Genomic DNA, 23,365 nt, shown 5'->3' with positions numbered 1-23,365 from the left:
GTTGTTTTTCATGATCCTCCAGCTCCCTCATTTTCATCTCCCTCTCCCATTCCAGCCGCATCCGCTCCAGGGATGGGGAGCTCCGCCGGGAGGATCCCCTGCTGGCTGCCGGGGTCAGGGTGCCCTCGGTATTCGCTGGGCTTCCCCCAACCCCTTCCCCAGGCCTAGGTAGGAAGGGTCTCGGGATGTCCTCGGCAGCAGTCTGACCCCTCCCAACCCGGTCAGGCCCCAGGGCCCACGCTGCGTCTGCCGGGCGGCTTCCCTCCGGGACAGGGATCAGGTCATCCAAGCGATCCCTCTCCTCCAACTGGGCAATCAGCTGTTCCTTGGTGGACCTCCCAGTGCGCAGTGGACTACACAGCTCCACCAGGTCACTCTTCAGGCGTTTAGCGTACATCTCCCTGCTGGCCACTCGCAGGCCGGGCAGCTTTCTATGGTTTCCAGGAAAAGCCCCTAGTGTGCCAGTCCTTCTTGAGGTCACCACCCCCTTGCCAGGGTCGAGCTGCAGACTCCTCCGCCCCTGGGACCGCTCGCTGCAATCCCCCGGGGGACCCTGTTACTGCAAAAGTCCTTCTCTCTGGTCACACATTCCCAGGAGTTAACCGGCCCCTGAAACCGTCTCTCTCTGAATCTTCAGCACGCCCAGTCCCCGTCAATCCCCCTTCGTTTTACTGTCCCCCAGTCACTTACTGCAGGAAGCGCCGTTCACGGGGTGCAGGACATCCCACCGCTGCCACCAGTTGTCACGGAGTGTGGGGGAGGCCAGGCCCTGCACCCCTCTTCCAGGGATTCACTGAGACTCTCAGCCGGCCAGTAAAACAGAAGGTTTATTGTACATCAGGAACACAGTCCAAAACAGAGTTTGTGGGTACACCCAGGACTCCTCAGTCAAGTCCTTCTGGGGGAGCAGGGAGCTTAGACCCCAGCCCTGGGGTTCCCTGTGTTCCTCCACCCAGCCCCAAACGGAAACTAACCACCCCGCCCCCCCTCCCCCCAGGCTCTCTCCTGCAACTTGTCTTCACATTCCTGGGCAGAGGTGATACCTCCTCCTCCCCCTCCTGGCTCAGGTTACAGGCTCTCAGATCTACCATCCCCAGGGCACATTCCCAGGTCAACACTCCCCCCTCCCTGCTGCGTCACATCGTCACAAGGGGCATTACCAGCAGATCGAGGGACGTGATCGTTCCCCTCTATTCGACATTGGTGAGGCCTCATCTGTGTCCAGTTTTGGGCCCCACACTACAAGAAGGAGGTGGAAAAATTGGAAAGACTCCAGCGGAGGGCAACAAAAATGATTAGGGGACTGTGACACATGCCTTATGAGAAGAGGCTGAGGGAACTGGGATTGTTTAGTCTGCGGAAGAGAAGAATGAGGGGGGATTTGATAGCTGCTTTCAACTCCCTGAAAGGGGGTTCCAAAGAGGATGGATCTAGACTGTTCTCAGTGGTAGAAGAGGACAGAACAAGGAGTAATGGTCTCAAGTTGCAGCGGGGGAGGTTTAGGTTGGATATTAGGAAAAACTTTTTCACTAGGAGGGTGGTGAAACACTGGACTGGGTTCCCTAGGGAGGTGGGGGAATCTCCTTCCTTAGATATTTTTAAGGTCAGGCTTGACAAAGCCCTGGCTGGGATGATTTAGTTGGGGATTGGTCCTGCTTTGAGCAGGGGGTTGGACTAGATACCTCCTGACGTCCCTTCCAACCCTGATATTCTATGATTCTACAATTCTATAGCCAGGTCATAACCACAGGGAAGCCAAACAAACAAAACAGTGATACTATTAAATCCAACTCAAATTTGATTATTAAACTCAGGTTTACAACACTCTAACTGATCACACAAGTCAGGGTCAGAAGGCTACACCTCGAGAGAGAGAGAGCGAGAGCTGGGTTCTCACCACTCCGTGAAGCTGGAATCGATCGGGGGACCCAGGTGTTGGTGGTAGCTGAGGGTCTGGAGTGCTGGAGACAGGCAGAGCTCTCAGCATGATCAATCAGGAGAAGATGAAGTCCCAATGGAAGTGATGCAGATGTTGGATCCAGGCATCAGAACACTTACTTGAGCGTGGGTCGGGGATTTTCTAGAGAAACAACAATGGTTCAAGGGAGAATACCAAAGCTGTTTTGATCAGGCTAGACCATGGGAGCTGATCATTCCTGGCTCTGGGTGGTGTTCCTTGGAGGGAGCTCACAATGCAGTCAGGCGGCTTCATTATTTTGGATCCCAATAAAGGATTTATTACTCAAATTGGTCTGATAACTAATGAGCTGGGGGTGTGCAGGCGTGGGTTCATTAACATCTGGAGCAGAGATCCCCCATCATGCAGTGCTTCCCTGCTTTTCTGGCCCCAGAGTTCCCTGCGGTTCTTGCCTTGGAATCTCTGTTCTCCATTCTGTCTGCGAATGGAGACGCCTCCTTGTCCCATCTTCGATGCAAATGAGGCTAGGGGAGTTGCCTTAATTCTGTCATCCTTATCCCAGGGGTTTAGGAGTGTCTCCCACTGCCTTTTCATTGATTTTCGTAAGTCATTCTTCTGGTGTAGATTTGGTTCAAGCAGAGGCTGGGGGGGGGGGGGGGGGCACGGTCTTCGTGAGACAGACAGACTGGGTACAGTGCCATGCTTCCCCAAGAACACAGAGCTGCTAGGTAACAACCTATCCTCCATTAATTTATCCAGTTCTTTTTTGAACCATGTTATAGTTTTGGCCTTCACAACGTCCTCTCGCAAGGAGTTCCACAGGTTGACTGTGTGTTGTGTGAAGAAATACTTCCTTTTGTTTGTTTTAAACCTGCTGCCTATTCATTTCATTTGGGGACTTCTAGTTCCTGTGTTATGGGAAGGAATGAAGAACACTTCCTGATTTACTATCTCCACACCTGTCATGATTTTACAGACCTCGATCATATGCCCCCTTAGTCATCTCTTTTCCAAGCTTTAGAGTCCCACTCTTATTAATCTCTCCTCATCTGGAAGCTGTTCCACACCCCGCATCATTTTCGTTGCCCTTTTCTGAACTTTTTCCAATTCCAATTTGAGATGGGACCACCAGAACTGCACGCAGCATTCAAGCTGTGGGCGTACCATGGATTTATATAGAGGCAATGTGATATTAGCTTTTTCGCTAATTGAAGGATTTTTTTAGCCCACGATCTCTCGGGACCGTCTCCTGATTTGGGGATTTGGAGGGGTCACTGTGCTGTCAGTAGCCCCAGATCAGCCCTCTGCAGAGCCCAGCAGCACTGATGGTCCCCAAGGCAGATCTTTCCCCCTGTAAACAGCTTCTGCTCTCACACACCCCACCCTCCCCGTCTGTCTCTAGGTCTATCCCAGCTGGACACCCCAGCCATGGGCAGAGCCCTGCTTCCACAGCAGGATGCCGGAGAATGGGAGCTCCCGGCTCAGGGCCCCCCCTGGAGAGAAGGGGGTCCTGCCCCCCCTGCGGCCACGCTGAGGGTCCTGATCCTCGCCCTGCTCTGGAGGGGTAAGTAAGCAGCCCCTGCAGCCCCAGTGCAGGGGGAAGGGCAGAACCCGCGCTACGCAGGGCCAGGCCTGTCCCAGGCCACGGAAGGGAGACTGGCCAGAGGGGGAGGGGAGCCCGATGCCCTCGTGCGGTGCTAGGGGGCACCGAGCGACAGGGAGCGGGAAGGGGGCTCGACGTAGGGAGGGATGGAAACTAAATGGAGTGAGGTTTGGTTGAGGACCCAGGGCTGGGCTCGCAGGGGGCTGCAGGTCGGGAGTGAGGGCACCGGCAGAGGTGTCGGGGGAGCTCACGGTTGGTCTCTGCTCTCTGTGGCTCCCACTTCGATCCCTCTCCGTCCCCTGCAGGGTCCCTGTTCCTGGAGTCTGGTTATTCCCTGGGGCTGCCACAGTCGGTGTCGGTGCAGATGGGTCTCTGCGTTCTCGTCCCCTGCACCTTCGCGTACCCAGCCTCGTACGACACCGACAATCCCCGGGCCCGGCTCTACGGACACTGGTACAAGGAGCCCGCAACTGCGGGCCAGGATCCGCCCGTGGCCAGCAGTGACCCCAGCGAGAGCGTGTCTCAAGAGACCCAGGGCCGGTTCCGGCTGGCGGGGGATCTGGCACGTGGCGACTGCTCCCTGCAAATCAGCGACGCCCGATGGACGGATGCAGGGAGATATTTCCTTAGAGTTGAGAAAGGAAACTTTAAATACAGTTACGTCTCCAATGACAATCGCGCTCACCCTACGCTCGCGATCTCTGTTCCAGGTAAGAGCAGCCGCAGTCACCGCTCCTCAGCCCCCCTGAGCCAGTCCCTGCCTTCGAGCCGGATCGGGGCCGGCGCCCCCAGGGGGGAAAGGCCCCGTGTCCCCGAGTGATTCTCTCCCCTCTCCCCGTGTCTCAGGGCTGACGGAGGAGCCAGAGATCCAGATCTCGCCGGCGCGGGGGCTGCCAGGGATGCTGCTGGCCGGGGAGCCGGTGACTGTGACCTGCACGGCCCCCGGGCGCTGCTCCGGGCCCCCTCCCCGAGTCACCTGGACGGGGCCGTTCAGCAACACAGCCCGGGACGACTCAGCCCTGCTGGCGAACGGCACCTGGGCCCGCAGCTCCACGCTGCGCTTCACACCCGCCCCGGGGGACCACGGCAAAGAGCTCGTCTGCACAGTCACCTACCACCCACCATGGGGACCTTCCACCCGCAGAACCGTCCGGCTACACATCGGCTGTGAGTGACCCCCCCAGCCCCTCCATGCCGGCTCCCAGTTCCCCCTGCTGGGATCCACACCCTCCTGGGCTCCCCAGCTCTGCCCTCCAGGCCCTCCCCCAACTCAGCCCTGTGCTGGGATCCCCACCCCCACCATACACCCTCAGCCAATTCTACTCCAGACCCCTTCCCCTCCACACCTTGCAGCCCCTTCTCTCTTGGGAATTTCACCCCTTCCTGCCACGTTGGCTATGGCTTCACCCTCCCATCTACATGCCCCGTCCTCAGGCCCTTCTCTTCTGGGATCCTCTCTACCCACGACCTGCCCTACCCCCAGAATCCTTCTATGCTGGGATCCACCCACTATTCCAGTTCCCCCTTGCTGGGATTCCCCCCCTCACACCAGACACCCCAGTTCCCCCCGAGATCCACCCAGGCTGTCCCACCACGTCTCCTCCACCCCGTCCCCTTTCTGCCGGGATCGGTGGATGCTCTCTATGGGGCAGAGTGTTAACGGGACCCAGTCGCTGTCTGGCACTAAACACGCTCCGCAGTCAGTGCCCAGAGTCCTCGACCCGCTCTACCCGAGAGCAAACCCCATTAACTGGCCTGCGACCCCCGCGCTGCAGATCCAGGGCAGAAGGAAAATCAGCAGCCGCCTTTGCGAGGTGAAGGACCAAATCGGGCGTCACTGTAAGGACGACCCTTGTTCCCATCAGCCGGAGGGAGATTTAGAAAGAAATTCGCCCCCCGCCCCCCGCCCCGCCCCCTGTCTGAGCTCAGGCCCCAGCCCGACCCCGAACGCCTACACAGCCCTCAGAGGAAACGTCCGCGCTGCAATCAAAGACCAGCAGCCCGAGCCCCGTGAGCCCGACCCAACGGACCCAGGCTCTGGGCCTCAGCGCCGCGGGCCTTTGAGGGCAGCATGGACGGACCCTGCCAGGCCTGGCCAGACGGCACCAGTGTCCGGCTCCTCCGGATGCTGCTTTCAGCCACTGTCACGGCGTCCCCGGGCGATGCTCTGGAACGGCTCCCTACGAAGCCAGTCAGGACTCTGGGGCAGTCTCCTCTCTGGGAGCAGCCTGTCTGCAGGACACACAGCTCACCCGGCTCCACCTTCCTGGGTCTGACCTCGGAGCATTCAGCCTCCTCTGCCCCTCTGTGCGCTTCCCACAGCGAGTCCGCCCAGTGCAACCCTCTCTTTCTGCACAGGGTTACAATGTCCTTCTTAAGGAGACGGTGACAGGCCGTCACTCCGCTCTTCCCAAGTTGTTGTGGACTCACAGGCCTGTGTGCTCTCAGCTCCCCACGGTTTCCAGGGAGAACCCCTAGTGTGCCAGCCCTTCTCGAGGTCACCGCCTCTTTGCCAGGGTCGAGCTGCAGACTCCTCCGCCCCTGGGACCGCTCGCTGCAATCCCCAGGGGAACCCTGTTACTGCAAAAGTTCTTCTCTCTCGTCACACACTCCCAGGGGTTAACCGCCCCCTGAAACCGTCTCTCTCTGCATCTTCAGCATGGCTGGTCCCCGTCAATCCCCCTTAGTTTTACTGCTCCCCGGTCACTTACTGCTGGAAGCGCCGTCCGCGGGGTGCAGTACATCCCACCGCTGCCACCAGGTGTCACGGAGTCCCTGGGCGATGCTCTGGAACTGCTCCCCATGAAGCCAGTCAGGACTGTGGGGAGTCTCCTCTCTGGGAGCAGCCTGTCTGCAGGACACATAGCTCACCCGGCTCCACCTTCCTGGGTCTGACCTCGGAGCATTCAGCCTCCTCTGCCGCTCCGTGCACTTCCCACAGCGAGTCCACTCAGGCGGGCTCCTGGGGAAGCCAGAGGGTCCTGCCCCCCAACTCCTCAGTCAGATGTGGCTCTCAGCCAGCCAGTAAAACAGAGGTTTATTAGACGACAGGAACATGGTCTAACACAGAGCTTGTAGGTGCAGAGAACCGGACCCCTCAGCTGGGTCCATTTTGGGGGCAGCGAGCCAGACAACCCCGTCTGCACTTCACTCCGTGTCCCAGCCAGCCCCAAACTGAAACTCCCTCCAGCCCCTCCTCCTCTGGGCTTTGTCCCTTTCCCGGGCCAGGAGGTCACCGGATTCCTTTGTTCTCCAACCCTTTAGCTCTCACCTTGCAGGAGGGAAGGGCCCAGGCCATCAGTTGCCAGGAAACAGGGTGTCGCCCATTGTCTGTGTCCAGTCCCCTGCACACACCGGCCCTCTAGGGCTCTGCAATGACCATACACCCTTATCCCACCACCTAGATACTTAAGAACTGCGTAGGGGAAACTGAGGCACCCCCACACTGTTCAGAGGAAACATTAAGAACAGTCCCACTTCGTCACAGCCGCCCCTCTGGGCACAACCGGGCTGCAAAATACCCAGGCCTGGCCAGCCAAGCCCGGGGGCCAAAGGAGAGGGCTGGGGAGAGACGAACCGAGGGGGGAAGGCAAAGGACCCACAAGGGGGGTGTCTGATGACCCTGGTGGCTGGGACTGGGGCGGGAGTGGGAGCGGGGTTATTTAGGCCCCTGGCTCTGTCCCGCCCTGGGGGAGACACGTTTGGGGAGCAGGACATTGAACACCCGGGCGCCCGGCGGACGGTGGCAGCGAGATGGTGACGCTCGCTCCAGTCCCCAGGCCGGAGCAGCCCGGCCCCTCGTTAGTGCCTCCGCCAATTAAGCTGAATTCTGACCCACCGGTTTTGGTCCCTTGGTTCTGGCTCCCCCTGGCCCTAACCCGGCCCCTGGGTTACGTCCGGCGCCTCTTGGGTCGCGCCCAGTCGGGTCTGTCGCTTCCCTTCCCTGCCCACGGGGCTTGTGTCACTTCAGGGACCTTCCCGTCCCCCAGCTGAGCTCACAGCGAGGGTCCCTGTCTAGGCTCAGGGATCACTAGCGACCCCCCGCCCCGGTGCTGTCCAGTCCCCCTGATCCCCCCTCTCTGGTTTGTGTTACAGACCTGCCCGGCCCCCTCAGCATCACTGGGACCCTGACCAGGAACGGACGCCCCGGTGAGAGGCCGCGCTGCGAGCCCCGGGGATCAGTGAGCGCCTCCGAGTCACGCTCAGCCGGGCCAGGCTGCTCCGTGCCCGGAGGGGAGAGCCCGAGGAACCGCGGGGCTGTGGGGGGCAGTGGTGGGGTGAGTAGGCATGGTTCCCTCTCTCTAGAGCCCGGGGTGGCGTTAAGGGGGTGTCACGGAGTCCCTGGGCGATGCTCTGGAACTGCTCCCCATGAAGCCAGTCAGGACTCTGGGGCAGTCGCCTTTCTGTGAGCAGCCTGTCTGCAGGACACACAGCTCACACAGCTTCCACCTTCCTGGGTCTGACCTCGGAGCATTCAGCATCCTCTGCCCCTCCGTGCGCTTCCCCCAGCGAGTCCGCTCAGGCGGGGCTCCTGGGGAAGCCAGAGGGTCCTGCACCCCAACTCCGCAGTCAGACGTGACTCTCAGCCAGCCAGTAAAACAGAAGGTTTATTAGACGACAGGAACATGGTCTAAAACAGAGCTTGCAGGCGCAGAGAACGGGACCCCTCAGCTGGGTCCATTTTGGGGGGCAGTGAGCCAGACAACCACGTCTGCACTTCACTCCATGTCCCAGCCAGCCCCAAACTGAAACTCCTCCAGCCCCTCCTCCTCTGGGCTTTGTTCCTTTCCCGGGCCAGGTGGTCACCTGATTCCTTTGTTCTCCAACCCTTCAGCTCTCACCTTGCAGGGGGGGAAGGGCCCAGGCCATCAGTTGCCAGGAAACAGGGTGTCGGCCATTCTCTGTGTCCAGATCCCTGCACACACCTGCCCTCTAGGGCTCTGCAATGATCATACACCCTTACCCCACCACCTAGATACTTAAGAACTGCATAGGGGAAACTGAGGCACCCCCACACTATTCAGAGGAAACATTAAGAACAGGCCCACTTCGTCACATCTCTCCCCCCTTCGAGATCGAACTGAGCGGGGTCACTTTACCCGGTGACCTGGGGAAGTTTGAAGCCACCAATGTTCCCATGGATGCCCCAGCATCTCTCCCGTTCCTTGGTAGGAGTTACACCAGGCCCTTCCAGTTTCACGCCCTCCCTTAGGTCGGGGGTGGTCGATAGCACTAGCAGGCTGCATGTGGGAAGGTTTCTGCAGCCCATGCCCTTTGGCCACCCCAAAACCCCAGGGGGTCAAACTGGGATTGGGTTTTCTCCCAGAGCTCCAGTCTGGAGGGCTGCAATTCGGGCTCTCTTGGTTAAGGGCCCCCATCTTGACCTGGGCCACATACTGTTCACTTACAGAACTAGCATGGAGACATCCCTTTCCCAACAACCTTGTCTCCCCAACAAGCTGGCCAAACACAGCCACTTGGTTATAGGACGGTATACCTTTCTTAATAGCTTTCACTCCATCTGAGACCTTCTCAAAGCTCTCCACACTGGATCTTTCAACAGGAAAGTCAGTGGATCCATTCACAACAGAAAATTTCTGGCTGTTAGGAACTGAAACTTTCTTGATTAAATCACTTTCACACCCTTCAGTGGCAGTAAACTGCTTGCAAAGACTCCATGAGGATTCCTTTCCCGAGGGCTTTTCTATGCAACAATTCACCCCCTCCCAGAAATTCTGCTCTTACCCTCTTTACCTAGGGCTTGCTCTAGGGGAACACTTTCCTGAGCAACTACAGACTCTTTCTGGGTCTCCCTTACATCCAGAATCACCTCTGGCCCATCAGGCGGATTCCTACACAATCCCCTTTCATGCAAACTTACAGACTTCCTAGATAAAAGGTTAGAAGCATTCTCCTTCCCATTGCCACACACAAGTTCAGGAATCTTTTCCTTCTTGCTACAGGTTTCCACACCCTCAGTAGGTTCCACAATCACATCACCTTCCTGCTCTCCTTGTGCCCTGGCTAGGATCTCACCCTGATTAGACAGAGTTGCTACACCCTTTCCAACAACACACTAGCAACAGGCAAAATACAAGCACCAGAATTGTCTGGTCTCTGGGATTTTACATAGACCCTAACTGGATGCGACCTAGTTACAGGGCCATTCTCCCGAGCAGACAGAAACTTAGGACCCTTCCCTTCCTGGGCTTTAGCTGAATCCAGAACCAGCTCTGAGACAACTGCATGACCCTCAACCATCACAGGCTGAAAGGCCCCTTCTGTCTGCTCCACAGACCAAGAAGAGCCGGACACACTTTCTCCTTTACCAGACACACAGGTTGGGATCTCATTCCCTTTGTCCCAGCACACAAGGCTGGTCACAGACAACTGCTTGGAGATCAGGGTAGCTCCCTCCATAGGCAAGTCAATACCCCTGACAGACAGAGACCCATTTCCTTCACTGTCCCAATTCTCCACCCAGCTAACAGGTAAGGTCCAGGGACTCTCATCTTCCACTCTCCTCGCCTTCCCACCCTGCTGACTGGACACAGCCATCAGCTCACAAGGCTGCCTAGGCTCATCCAAACTTCCCTTACCAAGCACCTTGCCACTCCCCACAGATCCCCTGCCCTGCCTGTGTCTCCCCCCACTCAGCTGGGGTCTCAGCTCCCACTGTGCTCAGCACTGCCCTTGCTGTCCCAGTGGGGGCAGGCCACTGCTTTCCTCACTGCATCAGAGCCAGCGAGAGTCCCCAGTCTGGTGTGCAAGGGGGCAGGGAGCATCTCTCTGTCGCACTGAGTCCCAGGGGTCTGGTTACAGGCAGGCAGGTAGCCTGAGCCTAGCGGCTCCTCCCTGCTGCCAGCCAGGTCATCTGCATTTTCACTGACCATTTCCCTCTCCGCCGATTGGTTCCCTGGATTCAAATTCAAACCCTTGGCAGTTACAGGAGCAGGGCCTGGATCCTGTCCCAAAGAGACACAGTCACCCCACAACAGGGTCTCGCAGCTGGTGTCCTGGGGCACCCCAACGGCCAGCCAGCCCCACCCCTCCTGGGTCTGCACGGGGATCTGGGCCATAGGCAGGGCGAGGGGCTTCGTCCCTGGGACCCTCACCCAGCTCACACAGCCCCTCAGCATCTGAGGCTGCACCACCCGGGGCCTGACACCAGTTCTCTCTGTCCCAGGATCTCGCCACCCCAGGAATGTCTCCCCATTGACCATCCCCTTCCGCTCCCACTGGGGGTCCGAGGGGCCTGGCCCCAGGAAACTCCACACAGACATATAGGTCAGGAGTGGGAGCGTGTCCACCTCCCCACCCATCTGGCTGATGGAGTCTGTGGCCTTGGGACCCAGCAAGGGAGCTAGACACCGGGGCTTTTCCGCAGGGTCCCCCTGGTTCAAATCGCCAGCCTGCTCAAAGGCAGTGAGGTGGGCATCCACACACCCCCCCTCCTTAACTAGGGGCAGCAATTTAGTCTCGAGGTTCCCTGCGGAACTGGCCCCCCGGGGTCTATCCCCACTCACCCTGGGGAGGTCCCCTCGGCCTCTCCGCCCCACCACCGCCAGTTCATGCTGCTGCTGCTTCTGCAGCTCTTTCTCGGGCTCTCGCTGTCTCCCACGGTCCTCTTGCTCTCTCAGACTCCGCTCCAATCCCGTCCCTCTCGATCCCCCGATGGGGAACCCGATCGTGAAGACCCTCGTCTGGTCAGGGACAGGAGTCTTGGGGATGCCTGGCTCCCACTCCAGCTGCTCCCAGATCCTGCTATAGCCCCAGTTGGGGTCAGGAATCTGTTCCTTAGAGCGGTCATCCTCCTCCAGCTGCACGATTAACTCTGCTTTGGTGAACTTTCCAAAGTCAACCCTCTCTTTCTGCACAGGGTTACAATGTCCTTCTTAAGGAGACGGTGACAGGCCATCACTCCGCTCTTCCCAAGTTGTTGTGGACTCACAGGCCCGTGTGTTCTCAGCTCCCCACGGTTTCCAGGGAGAACCCCTAGTGTGCCAGCCCTTCTCAAGGTCACCACCTCTTTGCCAGGGTCGAGCTGCAGACTCCTCCGCCCCTTGGACTGCTCGCTGCAATCCCCAGGGGAACCCTGTTACTGCAAAAGTCCTTCTCTCTCCCCGGGCCAAGCTGCAGGCTCCTCCGCCCCTGAGACTGCTCACTGCAGTCCCCAGGGGGACCCCATTACTGCACAGTCCTTCTCGCTGGTCACACACTCCCAGGGGTTAACCGCCCCCCGAAACCGCTCCTCTCTGAGCCTTCAGCACGTCTGGTCCTCGTCAATCCCCCTGCGTGTTACTGCTCCCCAGTCACTTACTGCAGGAAGCGCCGTCCACGGGGTACAGTACATCCCACCGCTGACACCAGTTGTCACGGAGTCCCTGGGCGATGCTCTGGAACTGCTCCCCATGAAGCCAGTCAGGACTCTGGGGCAGTCGCCTTTCTGTGAGCAGCCTGTCTGCAGGACACACAGCTCACACAGCTTCCACCTTCCTGGGTCTGACCTCGGAGCATTCAGCATCCTCTGCCCCTCCGTGCGCTTCCCCCAGCGAGTCCGCTCAGGCGGGGCTCCTGGGGAAGCCAGAGGGTCCTGCACCCCAACTCCGCAGTCAGACGTGACTCTCAGCCAGCCAGTAAAACAGAAGGTTTATTAGACGACAGGAACATGGTCTAAAACAGAGCTTGCAGGCGCAGAGAACGGGACCCCTCAGCTGGGTCCATTTTGGGGGGGCAGTGAGCCAGACAACCACGTCTGCACTTCACTCCATGTCCCAGCCAGCCCCAAACTGAAACTCCTCCAGCCCCTCCTCCTCTGGGCTTTGTTCCTTTCCCGGGCCAGGTGGTCACCTGATTCCTTTGTTCTCCAACCCTTCAGCTCTCACCTTGCAGGGGGGGAAGGGCCCAGGCCATCAGTTGCCAGGAAACAGGGTGTCGGCCATTCTCTGTGTCCAGATCCCTGCACACACCTGCCCTCTAGGGCTCTGCAATGATCATACACCCTTACCCCACCACCTAGATACTTAAGAACTGCATAGGGGAAACTGAGGCACCCCCACACTATTCAGAGGAAACATTAAGAACAGGCCCACTTCGTCACAGGGGGCGCTGGGCAGCGGGCAGGAGATGGGTTAGGGACCGATCGCTGCGACGGAGACCTGCTGCCATGGCAAGGCACCGAGATTGTGCGCCCACCCCAGAGGGGCCAGGTCTCAGCGCCGGGCGAGGGGTCCCTGTATAACCAGCCCCCCCAGCCCCACCCCAGTGGTGACTCCGCGTCTTGGCTCCTTGGTGGGGAATCTCTGGGGGGACCAAACCCGCCTGCTCGTCTCTTCTAGTGCCAGATGCCTGGGGAGCTGAGGGCGACGTCGTGTCTCTGGAGACCCAGGAGGGCGACTCCCTGAGCCTGGGCTGTGAGGCTGGGGGCAGACCCGAGGCCACCCTGAGCTGGGCCAAGGGGAACGAGTCCCTGAGCCCCGGCCAGGGAGGGGCCGGGCGCCTGGAGCTGCCGAATCTCAGCAGAGGGGACGCTGGGGAGTATCGGTGCTGGGCGAAGAATCCCTTTGGGTCGGCCAGCCGGGCCCTGTGTGTGCACGTGCAGTGTAAGGCATTTGTGGGTGCTGGGCGAGACAGAGGGGCCCCAGTGGGGGTGCTGGGCTGCAGGGCGTGGGGGTGGTCAGGAGGGGGGGCTGTGGTGCAGGGGGTGGGCGGGGGATCCATGGGGGGCGCGGGGCTGCAGGGGGGCAGGTGGTCAGTGCGGGGCCCTGGGCAGCGGAGCAGGGGGTCAGTGGGGGGCGCTCTCCAATCTAATACGTTGCCGTGGGTATTTCAGCTCCAGTGGGGTGTGACGAAGTGGGACTGTTCTTAATGTTTCCTCTGAATAGTGTGGGGGTGCCTCAGTTTCCCCTAGGCAGTTCTTAAGTATCTAGGGGGTGGGGTAAGGGTGTATGATCATTGCAGAGCCCTAGAGGGCAGGTGTGTGAAGGGGTCTGGACACAGAGAATGGGCGACACCCTGTTTCCTGGCAACTGATGGCCTGGGCCCTTCCCCCCTGCAAGGTGAGAGCTGAAGGGTTGGAGAACAAAGGAATCAGGTGACCTCCTGGCCCGGGAAAGGAACAAAGCCCAGAGGAGGAGGGGCTGGAGGGGGTTTCAGTTTGGGGCTGGCTGGGACATGGAGTGAAGGGCAGACGTGGTTGTCTGGCTCACTGCCCCCCAGAATGGACCCAGCTGAGGGGTCCCGTTCTCTGCACCTGCAAGCTCTGTTTTAGACCATGTTCCTGTCGTCTAATAAACCTTCTGTTTTACTGGCTGGGTGAGAGTCACGTCTGACTGCGAAGTTGGGGTGCAGGACCCTCTGGCTTCCCCAGGAGCCCCGCCTGAGCGGACTCGCTGTGGGAAGCGCACGGAGGGGCAGAGGATGCTGAATGCTCCGAGGTCAGACCCAGGAAGGTGGAAGCTGAGTGAGCTGCGTGTCCTGAAGACAGGCTGCTCACAGAAAGGCGACTGCCCCAGAGTCCTGACTGGCTTCATGGGGAGCAGTTCCAGATCATCGCCCAGGGACTCCGTGACATGGGGAATCTGCAAATCACCGTCTCCAGAGCCAACAGGAGCGACCCCCAGCTATTCCAAGGTATCGCTAGGGGGCAGGGCAAGGGGCACGTGGCCTTCCCCCTCTAGGGGGTGCTGGCCCCGATCCAGCCCCCAGGCAGGCCCTGGCTGGCTCAGGGTGCGAGTGGCTCTGTGTTATTCCTGTTCCCAGATCCCGGCACCCCGGTGGCGAACGGCTCACAACTCACAGCCCGGGAGGGCGACTCCCTGCGGTTCCTCTGCTCCGTCGCCAGCAACCCCCCGGCTGTGCTGGGCTGGGTGAGGGGGGGCCGAGCCGTCGAGGGCGCCCGCCCCACGGGGGAGAATCAGCTGCAGCTGGAACTGCCCAACGTGACGGCCGAGGACGGGGGGCTGTACGGGTGCTGGGCCCGGAACGAGGAGAGCTCTGCCCAGGGGACGTTCCAGCTGCTCGTCGAGTGTGAGTGGGGATAAGCCCTGGGACGCTGACACTGGAGAGTAGCAGTGTTAATCCGTGGGACTCCCCGCCACTGAGTTCTAGCTGGTGTCGCAGGGTGCCTGGCTCTTTTAAATGGCAAATCAGCCAACCCCCCCACCCCCATGCCATAGTTAATTAGCTGCTTCGGGGTAGCCCCAAGAGGGGCAGCTGAGGCTGCATAAAAGGGCCGTGAGCACCCAGGCTAAGGGTGAAGAAACAGGTGGGTTGGTGTGAAGCGCAGCTGGCCAAGGATGGGGCTGGATCAGCACCTTGGGGCAAGCCAAAATTGACAAACAAGGGCAGAAGAACCTGTGGGACTCCCTCCCACTGGATATTAACAGTTTAATCTATGGGACTCCCTTCTCCTGGGTGGTAGAAGTGTTAACCCATGGGACTCCCTGCCACTAAGTTTCTCTTCTGCCTCGGCTCCAACCCCCATGGGATCTACACTGTCCTGCTGAGCCCACTAGAAACAGGTGGGAGCCCTTCCCCTCTATGGGGCGCTGGCTCTGATCTGACCCCGGCGGGGGATTGGCTGGCTTGGTGTGGGGCGGGGATTGGGCCACGGGACCTTTCCCATGAAGGAGATGCCAGCTCCTATCTGACCCCAGGGCGGGGTTGGCTGGCTCAGGGGATAGGGAATTTCCCCTCTAGGGGGTGCTGGCTCCGACCTGACCCCAAGGTAGGGTTGGCTGGCTCAGGGAATGGGGAATTTCCTCTCTAGGGGCCACTGGCTCCGACCTGGTCCCAGGGCTGGGCCTGGCTGGCTTGGGGTAGGGGTTGCAGGCATCTATCCCAGACTCTCGGCTTGTTCCAGCTCCCACAGGTGGCCTCACTCGGGCATTTATTGAAATCAGCTGCAAACTCGTCTTCATGGCGACTGGATTCTTCCTGGCCTATTACCTCACCCTGCTCTATTATGGACGGTAACTCAGCCACTGACCCACCCACCAACCTACCCACCCACCCATCTACCCACCTACCTACCGTCTATCTATCCACCTACCCAACTATGTACCAACCCACCAACCTCTGTGTCTATTCATCCCCATACACCCATCTATCTATCTATCTATCTATCTATCTATCTATCTATCTATCCCTATCCACACCCTCTATCTATCGATCTATCTATCTATCCCCATTCACCCCTCTATCGATCTATCTATCTATCCCCATTCACCCCTCTATCTATCAATCTATCTATCTATCTATCCCCATATACCCCATCTATCTATCTATCTATCTATCTATCTATCTATCTATCTATCTATCTATCTATCCACACTGCCAGCCACATACATATCCCAGAATCTCTCTCCCAGGACACCCTGCTGCTGTCGTGGAAGGAGAAGAAAGGACAGGCCGGGGGCCCGGGAATCCATGGTGCCCGAGTCCGGTGTCTAGATCGGGCCGTTCCTCAGCCACCGAAGAGCCGACAAGGAATTGGAATCTCACAGGATTGAGGAAAAGGAGAACGAGACCTCAGCTGAGCCCAGGGGTAGAAGCAGACATAGAACAGGTCACCTGGGCCCCCTCTCTTCCCTGCATTGTCCTCCCACTTGCCAGAACCGTCTGGCTCCCAAGATGGGCTCGGCCTCTGGGCCACTGGTTGCTAATGTCCATAATATCCCGGCCATTGTCCAGGGTCCCGGCTGCCAGGTGACATCACACCTGGCCCTCTGCAACCACCATCCCCCTCTCCCACCACCTCGTTCCGCACACAGCACACAGGGAAACTGAGGCAGACGCAGTATTCATGCAAAACTCTAACAAAATCCCCCACTTCGTCACAGGTGCTTTTCAAAATAAAAGTTTTGTGCAAAGGTTCCCTGCCCCAAAAACTAATCACGGGATTTTTTGGTTTTTAGAAAGGTTTCACAGGGATCTGGGCCACTTAAAACTAATGATCCCTGGGAAACATTCACTAGCTAGGAATTTTTCACAAAAATATCCCAAATGTTTCAATCTGTCCTGCCTCCGTCCCCCCCCCCCCCCCCCGCCCCCACACACCTCCTCAGCTTTAAAATATCTTCAGGACACAGAAAAAAACAGACATTTGAATTATTAGATAGATAGATAGATAGATAGATAGATAGATAGATAGATGATTAACCCTTGCCCTCCCATACCGACAGACGCAGTCACCATGATCCCAGTGTTATCAGCCATGTCAGGTTTCTATCTCGACCTGGTGGGTCCAAGGTTTCCCAGAGAATTTCATTTTTTTCCTGCATCTGAATCTGGTAATTCCCAAGACCCAGGAAACACACACGTGTCCAATACTGAGCTCAATACAATGCACAAAGAGCCCTTGCCCAGCGCTGAGATGTGACCGCCTCTGGGGTGGGGAATGGGGGCTGTTTATATAAGGATCCCGGCTGGCGCTGAGATGCAGCCACCTCCAGGTGGGGCTGTGACGAAGTGGGACTGTTCTTAATGTTTCCTCCCAATATTGTGGGGGTGCCTCAGTTTCCCCTATGCAGTTCTTAAGTATCTAGCGGGTGGGGTAGGGAGCAGTTCCAGAGCATCGCCCAGGGACTCCGTGACAACTGGTGGCAGCGGTGGGATGTACTGCACCCCATGGATGGCGCTTCCTGCAGTAAGTGACTGGGGAGCAGTAAAACGAAGGGGGATTGATGAGGACCAGGCGTGCTGAAGGCTGAGAGAGGAGCGGTTTCGGGGGGCAGTTAACCCCTGGGAGTTTGTGACCAGCGAGAAGGAATGTGCAGTAATGGGGTGCCCCTGGGGACTGCGATGAGCAGTCTCAGGGGTGGAGGAGCCTGCGGCTTGGCCCTGGGAGAGAGAAGGACTTTTGCAGTAACAGGGTCCCCTGGGGATTGCAGCGAGCGGTCTCAGGGGCGGAGGAGTCTGCAGCTCAACCCTGGCAAAGAGGGGGTGACCTCGAGAAGGGCTGGCACACTAGGGGTTCTCCCTGGAAACCGTGGGGAGCTGAGAGCACACAGGCCTGTGAGTCCACAACAACTTGGGAAGGGCGGAGTGATGGCCTGTCACCGTCTCCCGAAGAAGGACATTGTCACCCGGTGCAGAAAGACAGGGTTGAGCATTGGAAAGTTCACCAAGGCACAGTTCATCGTGCAGCTGGAGGAGGATGACGGCTCTAAGGAACAGATTCCTGACCCCAACTGGGGCTATAGCAGGATCTGGGAGCAGCTGGAGTGGGAGCCAGGCACCCCCAAGACTTCTGTCCCCGACCAGACGAGGGTCTTCACGATCGGGTTCCCCATCGGGGGATCGAGACGGACGGGATTGGAGCTGAGTCCGAGAGAGCAAGAGGACTGTGAGAGACAGCGAGAGCCCGAGAAAGAGCTGCAGAAGCAGCAGCAGCATGAACTGGCGATGGGGGAGCGGAGAGGCCTAGGGGACCTCCCAGGGGTGAGTGGGGATAGACCCCGGGGGGCCAGTTCTGCAGGGAACCTCGAGACTAAATTGCTGCCCCTGGTTAAGGAGCGGGGGATTGGGGCATGTGGATGCCACCTCACTGCTTTTGAGCAGGCTGGCTATTTGAACCAGGGGGACCCTGCAGAAAAGCCCCGGTGTCTAGCTCCCTTGCTGGGTCCCAAGGCCATAGACTCCGTCAGCCAGATGGGTGGGGAGGTGGACAGGCTCCCACTCCTGACCACACTCCTGACCCCACTCCTGAAGCCCCTCGCCCTGCCTATGGCCCAGATCCCTGTGCAGACCCAGGAGGGGTGGGGCTGGCTGGTTGTTGGGGTTCTCCGGGATATCGGCTGCGAGACCCTGTCGTAGGGTCACTGTGTCTCTTTGGGACAGGATCCAGGCCTTGCTCCGGTAACTGCCAAGGGTTTGAATTTGAATCCAGGGAACCAATCGTCGGAGAGGGAAATGGTCAGTGAAAAGGCAGATGACCTGGCTGGCAGGGGGGAGGAGCGGCTAGGCTCAGGCTACCTGCCTGCCTGTAACCAGCCCCCTGGGGCTGGGTGGGACAGAGAGATGCTCCCCGCCCCCTTGCACACCGGAGAGGGGGCTCACGCTGGCTCTGATGCAGTGAGGAAAGCAGCGAGCTCGCTGCCTACCCCCACTGGGACAGCAAGGGCAGTGCTGAGCACAGTGGGAGCTGAGACCCCAGCTGAGTGGGGGGAGACACAGGCCGGGCAGGGGATCTGTGGGGAGTGGCAAGGTGCTGGGTAAGGAAAGTCTGGATGAGCCTAGGCAGCCTTGTGATCTGATGGCTGTGTCCAGTCAGCAGGGTGGGAAGTCGAGGAGAGTGGAAGATGAGAGTCCCTGGACCTTATCTGTTAGCTGGGTGGAGAATTGTGACAGTGAAGGAAATGTGCCTGTGTCTGTCTGGGGTATTGACTTGCCTATGGAGGGAGCTACCCCGGTCTCCAAGCAGTTGTCTCTGACCAGCCTTGTGTGCTGGGACAAAGGGAATGAGATCCCAACCTGTGTGTCTGGTAAAGGAGAAAGTGTGTCCAGCTCTTCTTGGTCTGTGGAGCAGACAGAAGGGGCCTTTCAGCCTGTGATGGTTGAGGGTCGTGCAGTTGTCTCAGAGTTGGTTCTGGATTCAGCTAAAGCCCAGGAAGGGAAGGGTCCTAAGTTTGTGTCTGCTCGGGAGAATGGCCCTGTAACTAGGTCGCATCCAGTTAGGGTCTATGTAAAATCCCAGAGACCAGACAATTCTGGTGCTTGTATTTTGCCTGTTGCTAGTGTGTTGTTGGAAAGGTTTCAGAGGAACAGCCGTGTTAGTCTGTATTCGCAAAAAGAAAAGGAGGACTTGTGGCACCTTAGAGACTAACCAATTTATTTGAGCATGAGCTTTCGTGAGCTACAGCTCACTTCATCAGATGTATACCGTGGAAACTGCAGCAGACTTTATATACACACAGAGAATATGAAACAATACCTCCTCCCACCCCACTTATAGATAAGCTATTACCAGCAGGACAGTGGGGTGGGAGGAGGTATTGTTTCATATTCTCTGTGTGTATATAAAGTCTGCTGCAGTTTCCACGGTATACATCTGATGAAGTGAGCTGTAGCTCACGAAAGCTCATGCTCAAATAAATTGGTTAGTCTCTAAGGTGCCACAAGTACTCCTTTTCTTGTTGGAAAGGGTGGAGCAACTCTGTCTAATCAGGGTGAGATCCTAGCCAGGGCACAAGGAGAGCATGAAGGTGTGTGATTGTGTTACCTACTGAGGGTGTGGAAACCTGTCGCAAGAAGGAAAAGATTCCTGAACTTGTGTGTGGCAAAGGGAAGGAGAATGCTTCTAACCTTTTATCTAGGAAGTCTGTGAGTTTGCCTGAAAGGGGATTGTGGAGGAATCCGCCTGATGGGCCAGAGGTGATTCTGGATGTAAGGGAGACCCAGAAAGAGTCTGTTGTTGCTCAGGAAAGTGTTCCTCTAGAGCAAGCCTTAGGGAAAGAGGGTAAGGGCAGAATTTCTGGGAGGGGTGAATTGTTGCATAGAAAAGCCCTAGGGAAAGGAATCCTCATGGAGCCTTTGCAAGCAGTTTACTGCAACTGAAGGGTGTGAAAGTGATTTCATCAAGAAAGTTTCAGTTCCTAACAGCCAGAAATTTTCTGTTGTAAATGGATCCACTGACTGTCCTGTTGAAAGATCCAGTGTGGAGAGCTTTGAGAAGGTCTCAGATGAAGTGAAAGCTGTTAAGAAAGTTAAACAGTCCTATAACCAAGTGGCTGTGTTTGGCCAGCTTGTTGGGGAGAAGACCCAATCCCAGTTTGACCCCCTGGGGTTTTGGGGTGGCCAAAGGGCACGGGCCGCAGAAACCTTCCCACATGCGGCCTGCGAGTGCTATCGACCACCCCCGACCTAAGGGAGGGCGTGAAACTGGAAGGGCCTGGTGTAACTCCTACCAAGGAATGGGAGAGATGCTGGGGCATCCATGGGAACGTTGGTGGCTTCGAACTTCCCCAGGTCACCGGGTAAAGTGACCCCGTTCAGTTCGATCTCAAAGGGGGGAGAGATGTGACGAAGTGGGACTGTTCTTAATGTTTCCTCCGAATATTGTGGGGGTGCCTCAGTTTCCCCTATGCAGTTCTTAAGTATCTAGGTGGTGGGATAAGGGTGTATGATCATTGCAGAGCCCTACAGGGCAGGTGTGCAGGGGTCTGGACACAGAGAATGGCCGACACCCTGTTTCCTGGCAACTGATGGCCTGGGCCCTTCCCCCCTGCAAGGTGAGAGCTAAAGGGTTGGAGAACAAAGGAATCAGGTGACCTCCTGGCCCAGGAAAGGAACAAAGCCCAGAGGAGGGGGGCCTGGAGGGAGTTTCAGTTTGGGGCTGGCTGGAACATGGAGTGAAGTGCAGACGTGGTTGTCTGGCTCACTGCCCCCCAAAATGGACCCAGCCGAGAGGTCCCGTTCTCTGCACCTACAAGCTCTGTTTTAGACCATGTTCCTGTCGTTTAATAAACCTCCGTTTTCCTGGCTGGCTGAGAGTCACGTCTGACTGCGGAGTTGGGGGGCAGGACCCTCTGGCTTCCCCAGGACCCCGCCTGGGGGGACTCGCTCTGGGAAGCGCACGGAGGGGCAGAGGATGCTGAATGCTCCGAGGTCAGACCCAGGAAGGTGGAAGCTGGGTGAGCTGTGTGTCCTGCAGACAGGCTGCTCTCAGAAAGGCGAAATCCCCAGAGTCCTGACCGGCTTCGTAGGGAGCAGTTCCAGAGCATCGCCCAGGGACCCCGTGACAGGGGCATCTATTAAACAGCAACGGAGGGAAACCTCCGGGCAGCTCATTAAAAAGAGTCAGAAACCAAACGGGGATTAACCAGAGGCAGAATGTAACACACCAAACTCGGGGCCGGCCCAGACCCCGGGGTTCCTGCCCCGGAGCTCACCCCAGCGACCAGGGGTCTGCCCTGATCCGCATGGATCCAGCGCAGCGACTTCTAACCCACTAGACCTGGCAGCCACAGTCCCAGCAGGAATCTGCCCCGGGCTCTCTCCTTCCCCCACTAGCTGGGGACCTATGTCCAAGCAGCTGCGCCCCACTGTTCAATGGGACCCTCTCACCTGCTCTCAGTGCCTCTCACTCAGCCCCGAACTGGGGCCGACCAGCCGGAGGTGGAGCAAACTCACCGACTGGAAACTTCCTGTTGTGCAAGATCCGCTCAGCGACCAGCTTCCCAGCACAGCCGCCGGTGCCCACACGCAGGGGGGCAGAGCTGACGTGCCGCTGGCCTGGGGCAGAGCAGGGCTGGGGTGGGAGACTCGCGAGGGCCTGGCCGTTGGGGCTGGTCCCAATGCCCCTAGGGGGTGCTGTGTTTCTTTTAGTTATAGGTTTCCCCCAAACCCTTGTGTATCTCAACACTGGGCAAGGAGTCCTTGTATAAACAGCCCCCAAGCCCCACCCCAGAGGCAGCCACATCTCAGCGCTGGGGAGAGGTCCCTGTGTAAACAGCCCCCAGGACCCAGGCCAGATTCAGCTGCATCTCACCTCTTAAGTCGAAGGACGGAGTCTGTGGCGGGCCGTGGAATCCAGCTGCCTCTCCTGATCCAGCCGATGACCCGGGTCCCATCACAAGGGAATCCCCAGACTCAGTGACCTCAAACGGGCGTTTGAGGACCTGAGAGACAGAAAACAAACATCTGCGCTCAATGGACCAGCTCCGATCTGCTGGCTTCTCCCCTGCTGAGAGACACTAGAGGGGAAGGACCCCGGGTCCCATTCCCACCCCACAGAGCCAGCCAGTTCCCCACCCTGCAGCAGATCACATCCAGCGCTCCCGAGAGGGGAAAGGCCCCATGCCCCATTCCTCCCACCCCGAGCCAATCCCCCCACGGTGGGGCCGGAAGCCGGCTGCCAGGAGGAGCTGGCCTGTATCTGTGACAATCTCCCTCTTCTGTCGGTGGCCCCGAGATCTCCGGCCACTGGAACCAGCTTGTGCAAGACATGCGAGGGCCAGATACACACACTGACTTCCCCTTCCTGTCTTGAAATCTCACCTCTCGCCCCAGCCCTCGTCCTGACACTCGCACTCGCTCCCTGCCAGGCAGGTCTCTGCACGCACCCGGCTCTTCCCATTGGAGTTGGGATTCGCTAGCCGTCCTAACTGGGCATCTGCGGTTCCAGTGCGCTGTTCCCAGCCGCTCCACCCCAGACGCGGACACATCTCAGCTCGGGGTGAGTGATTAGTGTCTGCAGCGTGTTCAATACGATAAGAGGTGTGAGCTGCTAGCGTTCAAATATTATTGCGCGACTGGAAAACACAGTAATAAAGGGATAGGGCTGAGACGGGGGGCAGGTAGTCAGGACTCCTGGGTTCTACCCCTTGCTCTGGGAGGGGAGTGAGCTCTAGTGGTCAGATCAGGGCGGCTGAGAGCCAGGACTCCTGGGTTCCATCCACGGCTCTGGGAGGAGAGTGGGGTGTAGAGGGTCTCAGAGCCACGACTCCCGGGTTCTGTCCCTGGCTCTGGGAGGGGAGCTGGGTCCAGTGGGTTAGAGTAGGGGGTGGAGGCAGCGAGTCACGACTCCTGGGTTGTGTCCCAGCTCTGGGAGGAGAGTGGGGATTAGCAGGGCTCAGAGACCCGGACTCCTGGGTTCTATTTCAAGCCCCACAAGCAAGATGCAGCCTGCCTCTGTTGCAAGGAAGCCACAGGCAGCCCCAGCCAGAGGGAGAGGAAGTCGGCAGGATGCTGATGCTGGGGTTTCTGAGACATCATCTCCCCTTCATCCCTGTCCCCACTGACTTCTGCTTTCACATTCCTATGCATGCCGCTTCCCCGGGCTCCAAGTCACAAAGCGTGAGGAACCCGGGCTGCAGGGTGGGAGAGCCAGGCCTGGGCCCCCC

General features: G+C 58.2%; 1 protein-coding gene and 1 long non-coding RNA gene across 2 annotated transcripts in view; both read left to right on the top strand.

Moving 5' to 3' along the window:
- Positions 1-15,497, top strand: part of LOC125629817 (sialic acid-binding Ig-like lectin 13) — a 52,146-nt gene extending 36,649 nt beyond the window's left edge. Inside the window, 5 exon segments of the mRNA XM_075123049.1 lie at positions 7,617-7,670; positions 12,860-13,116; positions 14,063-14,153; positions 14,283-14,549; positions 15,385-15,497. Coding sequence (XP_074979150.1) covers positions 7,617-7,670; positions 12,860-13,116; positions 14,063-14,153; positions 14,283-14,549; positions 15,385-15,497 — 782 coding nt within the window.
- A 1,243-nt stretch (positions 15,498-16,740) lies between these two features.
- On the top strand, positions 16,741-21,006 carry LOC142070020 (uncharacterized). Its single transcript, XR_012665988.1, has 2 exons — positions 16,741-19,274; positions 19,666-21,006. It is a non-coding gene; the product is annotated as an uncharacterized LOC142070020 (long non-coding RNA).
- The last annotated feature ends 2,359 nt before the right edge of the window (positions 21,007-23,365 follow it).

Source organism: Caretta caretta, chromosome 24, assembly GCF_965140235.1.
Source record: "Caretta caretta isolate rCarCar2 chromosome 24, rCarCar1.hap1, whole genome shotgun sequence".
Taxonomy (NCBI): domain Eukaryota; kingdom Metazoa; phylum Chordata; order Testudines; family Cheloniidae; genus Caretta; species Caretta caretta.
The sequence above is the reverse complement of the archived record's forward strand: the minus strand, read 5'-3'. Positions and strand labels throughout refer to the sequence as shown.